Genomic DNA, 10,406 nt, shown 5'->3' on the forward strand with positions numbered 1-10,406 from the left:
AAGCTTCTGCCTTGCAAGATGTGTATGGAAGCGGAAGTTTGGAAATGTGTAGGTTTTTAGTTTCTTCTCCCACTGTCATAACTCTAGGAATAGGTCATGGTCTGGCTTCCTCTCTCGGATTTAAATGCAAGCAAGTGGTGTGCAAAACTTGATGCCATCAGTGCCTATTGCTTGAGAGTATAAGTAAGTTAGCTATTAAAACTGTGTTTTGCAATAAAAACACAACTACATTAAATACTAAATGACCTGTTAGTGCTTCTCTCCTGAGTTTACACAGGTCTGATCTATGGAGACAAGTGAAGACCTGCCTAATCTGTATAGGTGGCCTTCATCACTGCAGAGATAGAGCCTGTAGCAGCAGAGGAAGAATGCTGTTACTTCACCTCTTACTTCCCCCTCAAGGTGGAGGCCATGTAGTGTATGGCTTATGGCTGAGCCAAATTGTCAGCTGATGGCACATCCTATCCCACTTTTGCTGGTGGCAAGCTGTCAGTTCTGTTTGAAATCGTACCGTTACAGTTCTGTTCCATGGTCTGCTTATGCGTATCTAAACCAGCTCCCTTTCCTAGCTGCTAATTCCCACTCCTTTGTGTTAGCACAGATCTCTCCGTTCAGGGGGTGATTTATGACACAAGTATCTGTCAGTGTTGGGGTGGGTTGGTTGATTTTTTTTTTTTTATTTTTTTTTTTCAGACTGCACCAAACCTTACCCCTGCATTCTTTATAGAAGCTTTTGCAGTGTCCATTGCAATTTGGCACTGCTCTGACTTCAAGTGCCAGCTAAGAACGAATGACATGACAACGTAAGAGTCAGGATATAGAAGCAGTTGTCTGCCATGTTGTTGGATGTTAGTACTGGGGTTGTAGTCTAACTTTTGCATCGTCAGTGGTAGTATCCTAGATTCAGGATGTTCCCTTCTGATTTCCTCTCTGCCCCCTCCCCTGGTATGTCAGGACAGTGGCAACGTTCTGTGCTGTGCATTTAAGAGGAGAGGGCACCTCAAAGTTTACTTGCATGTGGTAGTGGCAGCCGAGACTGAGCACTGGGTGTGAGTAAGTACAGGCAGGTCAGTGGGCAGGTTGGGCAGCATATCCTGTGAGAGCAGTCTTTCCTTTTCTCCTCCATATAAAAGGCAGAAAGACAAATGGCTCATGGGTTGGCAAATGACTGCAGAGTGATACAACTGACTGTCCTGGATTTAAGCTAAAGCCTTCAGCTAAGAAGAGGTGAAAATGTAATTACCTCATTATTAATATAATATTGGAGAGCTAGATCTTTTTATTAAGTGTGTGTGAGTGATGTTGCTTTTTTTTCTGATGTATTTTAATTGATCATGTGCCTGTTTCCCAATTGTTTAAAAAAAAAAAAAAAAAAAGAAAAGGAACTACAATAAACTTCTGGGTTTTGATAGTTTGGTAACTTCCTCCCAAACAGTAGTACAATTCTGACACTTTATTTTTTTTTTCTTTTTTTCCCCTCCCCTCCCACCTCGTATGAGAAGTTCATGACACAACTCCATTTGCGGTCCAAGCAGAGGTTACACTGAAGACAAACTTTTTTGGAACCAGGAATGTTTGCACAGAATTGTTGCCTCTTGTGAAGCCTTATGGTAAGTGTAACATAGCAAGTAGAGAAATAGTTTTATGTGAATTTTGGCCCTCATTAGGTGGGAAAATCCTGTCCTATGTCAGAAGCACACTGCCCCATAGCGAGAGGAGTACACCTTGCTGTACTGTAGGTAAGAGAACAGATGGCCTTTCCTGACCCCCAAAATGTCCTGCTGTGTGTATTTACATCTGCTTTCAAGCCAGTCACATTCTTCTGTTACGGATTGAAGTGGAATTCTTGTGGTGCCCTCAAGAAGATGTGAAGAACTTAGCCATGCTTGTTGTGTCCATGTTATCTGCCTACATAAACTGTTGTTGCTTTCAATGATACAACTAGGATAAGGAAGTACCTAAAAACAGTGTTTCAGCTGAAGTTTGATGTGACGTATCTGTAATTGCTACTGCTGAAGATACCCTCTCTTAGTCTGTCTCTATCTATATCACAGCCTTTGCTGTGTTTGCAAGTGTCTGTTGAGGTAGTTATAAATGGCACTTAGTATAGAATACCAGGTTGGAAGGGACCTCAAGGATCATTAAGGGCCAACCTTAAAAGATGAAGGTTACCCTTGAAAACGTATATTACATTGCTGTGATTTGGTGATGCTAGGAGGAACTCGAAGAAAATGCTTTACCAAAAACGGTAAATAGAATGGACCAGGATCAAAGAAGATAGATGCATTGATAATAAAGGGGTATTGGCAACACGCAAATAATCTGTACTTGTTGGATGGCTGTCATGCACAGAGTGTTCCTGTTCTTGAAACCTGGGAGCAGTGGAAGTGCCCTGAAATGCTACTGACTTATCACAGGTGATTTGAACAGGGAGTGTTTGGATTCAATACCCACACCAAATCTAAGGGGTTTTTTTAAATAAAGTTGTTTTCAAGACTTGTGATCAGTAGATGTTTTCATAGATATTTGGATAAGTGCTTGCTGCTATGAATGAAATGTTGTCTCTACCAACACTTAAATACATACAGGTTTTTAAGAGAAAAGAAGTTAAGTAGATGAGAGAGGAGTTGGGAACTGTTAGTCCCTAGGGATGAAGGGAAGGATAGAGTACATGAATTTGGGGGGCTGGTAGGAGAGAGAGTAAACAGTGCCAGAATTGCAATTTAGTGCTCTTGTACTAAGGGTGAGGGACAAATGCGTTAATAAAGGCATTAGCAAAAGAATTAATTTATGTGGCTTTTAAGATCTAAATCCTTGTGTTCACTCCCTTGCTCATCCCCGGAATGGCTGTGTACTAGCAAGAAAGAAGGAAACAGCGTAACATAATTTTAGGGAAGATGAGTGAATTACTGATTCAGCTGACTCATTCCTCTGTACTGAAGTGCTGGGAGATAAATAGCTTACTGCAGTTTTGTATGCTGGGATTTGTAAATCTTCAAGTATTCGGTAAACAAGCTGATGGTCTCGCTGCATTAAGAACTAGATCACTTTTGTTGAATTCTGTATTATTGTGGCTTTTGAGGTACATTCTCACAACCCTTTACTCGAGCTGTTGCAGAAGTGAGAACATTTTCGACCAGAACTTGAGAGTGAAGTCTGGTTGCTATTACTGAGAAAGCCACTTACAAGTAGGAATGCACGTACAGATTGTAACAGGCTATTTCCTGGAAGAACACCTGAAGCTTGATAGAGAGCTCTTTCAGGTTCACACCTTAAATTACCCTCTCTAATAGTAATCACTATCACTTGATACTGAGTTAACTGTGATCTTCCAGAAGCTCTGCGCAATAGCCCACATGAAGTATTTTACAGATATTCACCTAACCAGTGAATACATAACTGAGAGCAAGCTCACTTTGGTGTCTGGGCATGTTTAATGCTTGTGAAAGTAACCAGTCTTTATTGTCTTTTACCAGGTAGAGTGGTGAATGTCTCTAGTATGGTAAGTAGCTCAGCTCTGGGAGGCTGCAGCCGAGAACTACAGCAAAAGTTTCGCAGCGACACGATCACTGAGGATGAATTAGTGGAACTCATGACCAAATTTGTGGAAGATACCAAGAAAAGTGTGCATGAGAAAGAGGGTTGGCCCAATACTGCCTATGGGGTATCCAAAATTGGTGTCACGGTCTTGTCCAGGATTCAAGCTCGGATGTTAAATGAGAAAAGAAAAGGTGACCACATCCTTCTCAATGCCTGCTGCCCTGGATGGGTGAGAACAGACATGGCAGGTCCTAAAGCCACTAAATCGCCAGATGAAGGGGCTGAGACCCCAGTGTATTTGGCCCTTTTGCCTTCTGATGCTGATGGTCCTCATGGCCAGTTCCTTAGTAACAAAACTGTTCGAACCTGGTGAGCTTATGTCCGTGGACCCATGCAAGCCATAATATGACTGTGGATTAGCCTGTCCCCCTGGTAGGGCATTTAGCCAGGGCAGTCTCATCCTGTCTACAGCAGCAGCGGCAGGGTCCTTCATCATTACAATGAGGGTTATAGTTATGGTACTCCTCTGGGATTAAGTCTACACTGGGGTACGCTTCCCAACAGCCTGCTCACAACACTGACTCATTGACTCTGTAGCCCCAAATCCCATTTGTGGGTGTTCCAGCCCAGATGATACAGGCTAATTTAGTGGTGCCCTAATGTAGAGGTGCCTGACCTTGTTTACCTGAATTTATTCTTAATTGAATCATTGCCAGCCCTTCTCCTGCTCCCCCGAGACAGGTCTCTGCCGTGGAGTTGGGATGAGGCAGTAGATGCCTTATGCTTTCTTGGTACAATAGATCCTTCTAGGGGCCACAGTTGCTTCTTCAGGTTGTGCAGCGTTTCTTAGAGGCAGAGGGGGTTGTTCTGAGATCTACAGTCTGATTAGTTTGGGGGGAGGCTGATAAGACCAGTACAGAATCACTGCTGTATAGAGATTCCTTATTGTCACTACAAAATGGAATTAGGTGACAATAAAAGTAACAGTGATGTGCCATTAATAGAACTTTAACAGTTTGCCTTATTATGTATATCAATAAATAATGAATACAAATCAGTAAGTAATCCAACTGGCTTATTCTGATACTATATATTCTGATTTATAATGTTCGAAAATACACTTTCATTTTCTGCAGCTAAGTTTGTAGCTGGAATGTGTGATGTTTGGACTATATAAAGAGAAAATAAACTACTAAACTGATACAGCAAACTGTTCCTCTGGACTCCAGTTCATTATTGCACAGGCAGAAGTTTCCGTATCAAAAACCTGGATTAAGCATTTCTTGTAAATGTTACAATACTATTACTGGGTAGGACTGAAATACATAATTACACATGGAAGATCAGAAGTAGAGGGCGCAGTGATGTGGAGAGCATCAAGTTTGTTTTCTCATTTAAAGTATGTTGGTTATTGCATTTCTAGTGCTTCATCTTGAAGGGTTGCTGAGGCAGAGGCAGCCTGGGGGTAGGGCAGGGCAGCTGGGACAGCCCCAGGCTGTGGGGCAAGGGGTGGTAGGGGGCTGGAGTGAGGGGGGTTTGGTCGCTGCCCAGGCTGTAACCCTGTAGCTCCCTCTCTTCACCATGTCCTGCCAGCCAGCGAGGCGCGCATAGCCCTGCTTTCGGCAGGGGCAGGCTGCTGCCCTCTTCCTCTTGCTGTGAGAAGCTGAAGGAGCTGGAAACAATTGCCTATAAAGCTGTCATTAGTAATGATAAATTAGCAATGGGCATGTTAATTCTTAATCAGGAGTCAGCAAGACAATGCCAAAGTGGCTCAGTTGACTGGGTTTTACATGGGCTTCCCCTGGTACAGTTTGTGTTTGGGGAAGACTTGGATCAAAAGACATAAATAATATGTGTGGTTTTGGTAATCACTTATCAGCACAGAACAAAGGTGTGATTATTACTTGGTTTATTTTAAGGATACAGTAGCTATTGTTTTCATGAAGGTGGAAGTAGTGCCAAGTGAGTCATGCCCCAGAGCTCATGGAAGAGCAGGATGAGTGCTGTCCCAACAGTTCTCATATTAATCTATTCTCGATGAAGAAAAAAAACACAACTGAGGCCTTTAGTTTAAGGGCAACAGATCTGTTACAAAATCTCTGTATAAAGTTTTTAATGCATTTTATGCACTACGGATGGACTGCCTACAGCATGATAGCTTCAAAAGCCATCCAGTTAATACAGGAACTTGGCTGTCATCCTGACGTGCAACAGAAAGAACCCCAGTTTGTGTATGCTCTTCTAGTTGTGCTAATGGTGTTTCTGCAAAATAAAACACGGCTGTTCTGATCTAGTAGTGATTTGTGCACAACTTCAAGAGACGTAATCCAGCAGTGGAGAATCACACTTAGTTCTTCATACTTGAAATGCTGCTTGAGTCATTACATTTCAAAAGTTGCCTTCCGTTCCAACTTTCCAAACAAAGCTTGATCCAGCTTTCATACAGTTTGTGCGAACACCAGGCTGTGAGAGTCCTACATGCCTTTACCGTAGCTGCACAGTATCCATTGTTAAATAAAAATTAGTTTCTAAATATCCCCTATGCTCTCTATAAAGCTCCTTCTTAAGTCCAACTCGGGATCTGGGTGGTTTTTTTTCAACATTCAAGCCAAACAAATTATAAGTTTGGAAGTTTTACAAAAGATGTGTTTTGAATTCTTATATTAAGCCCTTTTGCAGTGGTTGTTCTTTGTTAAACCTACTGACCCTGTTTCAGGGTAAGGGAGCAAAGTGGAAGATGATGGCTAAGCTCGCCACCTTCAGAAATGTCCTTTGTCATGGTGAAAACGATTATACTACAGATAGTTTCTCTGGCATGAACAGAAAGAAGAGCAGAGGACAGATCTTTTCACAACCTTTGCGGCTGTGGTGTGGTCCTCGAGGAAGGAGAATCAGCTGCGTGGGTACAACCTCAGCTGTAGGAGGTGGAAACAAGAGACAGAAAATGCTGGCTGCTCACAGGACCAGTCAGAGTCAGGAAGGAGCTTGTGGAGAAGAAGCATGTGCCCCGATGGCGTTGGCAGGAGGACTGTGTCCCTGGAAGAGAGCTGGGACCGCGCGGGGCAGACTGCCAGGGGAAGGCTGTTTGGTGGGAGCAGAGAGGGCAGGCTGTACAGCGCGTGGTGGGCTGGGTCTTTGGACAGGGCTTGCATTGTTCAACCAAAACATCTCTTTTTTTTTTTTTTAGCTGCCTCCCTGCTTCTCTCCCATGTCCATCGTGTCTGACGTATTTTGTTGCTTTCGGATTCTGGCACGCTTGCCGAGTGGTTATTGTGTAAGGTTTAAAGGTTGGGAAAGGGATGAAATAATAATGATCTGTTCTACTGTACAAAACTTTTACGCGTGATTTACTGTTTTTCTTTTTACGGCATGTCACTGCCATTTTTACTTTGGAATTTATTAGCTAAAGAAAACGCCTGGCAATGCGGTGGCGGTGGTGGCATGGGACAACAAAGGAACTGGATTCACAATTGTGAGAGCTCGGTCGGTGGAGGCAGTTTCTTGGGGACGCCGTAGCTTGTGCAGGGCGCAGCCAGGCAGCAGGGGCAGAGCCTCGGGAGTGGAAGCTGTACCCACTGCCCCATCAGCTGGGGACAAACTGCGTGCAAGGCTCTGGGACTTTCCGAGGGAGAAGCTACAGCCATCCCTGCGTGCTGGTTGACAGTGCCGCCGTCATTTCCAAAGGCTGCTCAGCAGAGCTTGGCTTTGGAAAGCCGGTGGTCTGAAGGCATGGGGGCGATCAGTGAGGAGACTGGTCTGCTCTCAACCTTTTTGAACCCAAAGGGGATTACAACCAGGCCATTTCTGTCTGGATCCCCTGCAGTGCTGATAACTATGGGGTGGGCCAGACTTTCGTGCCTGTTACAGTTCCAAGGCTGTGTAGTGCAGCACGTTTGGTTTTCACAGCTACACCGTAGACGTGCCTAGAGTTTGAGTTCAGTTTACCTAAAAAGATGAAGAGAATATACCTAGCTTAACATGCTGTTTCCTTAAATTTTCTGTATAAGTGTTTTCCTGTATAAATAAAGAAGATGACAACTCTTGAGAATTCATTTATGTCCATAGGTAATTTTAATTGAACCCATCTCTTACAGTAGTATAACACAACATGTAGGCAGTGTCCTGACTTTGAATGCTGTGGCGTTCCTCTCAGCCTAAAATATGTTGCAAGAAAATTTAGATTATATATGCAGCCCGGTATTACTTAGAACACTTGAATGCAGAATATAATTCCAACTCCAGTCTCACATTAGTATAAGAAAGTTTTTAGCTTTTTTAATTTCAAATAATGAAAAAAGAGAAGGAGTAGCAACGACGCTTTACAATGGAAATCCTTCAGTTTCATTTTTGTTCCGCAGAGACTTCCTTTTGGAGCTGACAATAAAGGAAACTGTCAGCTAGACAAAGTTCTGGTTTCGGAGGCAAGTTTTCATTGCCTATAAATCGGAGAATCATAGAATCAATGAATGGTTTAGGTTGGAAGGGACCTTAAAGATCAACGAGTTACAATGCCCCTGCCATGGGCAGGGACACCTCCCACTAGACCAGGTTGCTCAAAGCCCCGTCCAGCCTGGCCTTGAACACCTCCAGGGATGGAGCTTCCACAACTTCTCTGCGCAACCTGTTCCAGTGCCTCACCCCCCTCAGAGTGAAAAATTTCTTCCTAATATCTAATTTAAATCTCCCCTCTTCCAGTTTAAAGCCATTCCTCTTCGTCCTATCACTACATGCCCTTGTAAACAGTCCCTCCCCTTCTCTCCTGTAGGCCCCCTTTAGGTACTGGAAGGCCGCTGTAAAATCTCCCCAGAGCCTTCTCTTCTCCAGGCTGAACAGCCCCAACTCTCTCAGCCTGTCTTCATAGGAGAGGTGCTCCAGCCCTCAGATCATCTTTGCGGCACTTCACAAGGTTCCTAGCACTTACATCTGAATGAACAATACCCAACTTCACATTTCCCTGTTTGGAGTGTTGTCTTTGGGCCCCACTCACTGACCCAGAGTTGTGGTTACTCAGCACACCAACAGTCCTACCCTGTCTCTCTTCAGGTACATACCCGCATATTCAGATGCCCGGAGCTGATGGGCATTGTCTGTTTTGTTTGGTTGGAGTTGTACAGTATTTAGAGGACATATGGCAGTAGTGGCTCCAGTGGTGATTTATTTGTGAACATATTGGTTTAGACTCTGCTAGGGAGATAAAATACTGAAAGCAAACAACTTGTTAAATTTCCCTCAGTAAATAATATAAATGCTATATGGTTTCATTGTAGAAATTTCATATTTAAAATTGTGAGGGATATTTCTAAAAAAAAAAATACATCTGACAAGTGATGTACAATTGGAATAGACCTTTCCAGTATGGATCAAATAGATTTATGTCAATGCACGTGGAAGTTAATGTAACGTTCATTAGACTGAAATGCAGCCTGGTTGTCTCCAGAAGTGATTACATCAGTAAATCTATTACTTGATCCCATCCTAATGGCCAGGATTTAGCATGGGCAGTGCTACCATGGTGCATATAACAAACTGATTTATAGCCTTTCCTGAAAAGAAGTCTTGAATAGTTAGTATGATGGGCATGCTTCGAATTAGCATAACCTCTGACACAAAACCCAGCATTTGGAGTTATTTTTCAGACAATTTACCGACCCACAGATTTGTAAGCACCAGAGCAAAGGAAGTGGCTTCGTCTGGAGGTCGGTTGGTTCTGGTGCACGTTAGGCGCAAAGCTTCCCAGCAGGCTGAGCACTTCCATGGCCTCTCCATCAGGAGACGCTCTGGTGCATGCCGGCAGCTGACCTGATACTGCAGCTGTTCCCTTAGTGGGAGCCCAGGAGCATCCCTCTCCTCCACCTGACAGTCTGCTGCTTTGAAATTCCAGAAGACCTCTGTCTTGTGGAAGAAATGGCAAATAGGTTCAAAAGTTAGGTGGAAACCAGAAGGATGGGAATATAGTTAGGCACCCACATACAACTGGTGCAGTCAAAGGACAAAAAATATCAAGAAACAGAACTTCTAAAGAGATAGCAAACCCTCAGAAACGACTTTTAATATATCCTAAGTAACATGCTATATATCAGGACATAAATGTAATGTGTTAAAGACAATCAAAAATACAAGTTCTTTGCTCAGTCAGGTACATATTTAGAAGCACTGACCTTCATTTCGAAGAACTAAGCTACACCACCTTCAAAGTTACAAGAACCTAAATTTAGAAATTGAAACTTAAATTGATGGCATTGCCGTTTAGAAAGATAAGCTATGTTGATGCCTATAGTACTGAATACATCTACTGCCATGTATACCTAAGGAAAAATGTTACATTCAAAAGATCAAGTCAGTTTGAGGATTATCTCCATCCTTTAGTAGACAGTGGCAGAAACATCATGACCAAGGATGAGGGAAAGGCTGAGGTACTTAATGTCTTCTTTGCCTCAGTCTTTAAGAGTAAGACCAGTTGTTCCCTGAGTGCCCAGCCCCCTGAGCTAGTAGATAGGGGCGGGGAGCAGAATGAAGCCCCCATAATCCAAGGGGAAATGGTGAGGGACCTGCTATAACACCTCGATATGTGCAAGTCGATGGGGCCAGATGGGATCCACCTGAGGGTACTGAAGGAGCTGGCAGAAGTGCTCACCAAGCCACTTTCCATCATTTATCAGCAGTCATGGCTAACCGGGAAGGTCCCTGTTGACTGGAGCTTAGCAAATGTGATGCCCATCTACAGGAAGGGCTGAAGGAGGATCTGGGGAACTACATGCCTGTCAGTCTGACCTCAGTGCCAGGGCCCACGCTTGGGTCACAACAATCCCATGCAGCGTTACAGGCTTGGGGAGGCATGGTTGGAAAGCTGCCTGGTGGAGAAGGAC

General features: G+C 43.6%; 1 protein-coding gene across 1 annotated transcript in view; it reads left to right on the top strand.

Moving 5' to 3' along the window:
* LOC104292004 (carbonyl reductase [NADPH] 1-like) overlaps nt 1-3,999 on the top strand; it is a 6,579-nt gene extending 2,580 nt beyond the window's left edge. Inside the window, exons 2-3 of the mRNA XM_009891315.1 lie at nt 1,503-1,610; nt 3,477-3,999. Of these exons, the coding sequence (XP_009889617.1) occupies nt 1,503-1,610; nt 3,477-3,913 (545 nt within the window). The 3' untranslated portion in view covers nt 3,914-3,999. The remainder of the gene's footprint in view (nt 1-1,502; nt 1,611-3,476) is intronic.
* The last annotated feature ends 6,407 nt before the right edge of the window (nt 4,000-10,406 follow it).

Source organism: Charadrius vociferus, unplaced genomic scaffold, assembly GCF_000708025.1.
Source record: "Charadrius vociferus isolate BGI_N301 unplaced genomic scaffold, ASM70802v2 scaffold298, whole genome shotgun sequence".
NCBI lineage: Eukaryota > Metazoa > Chordata > Aves > Charadriiformes > Charadriidae > Charadrius > Charadrius vociferus.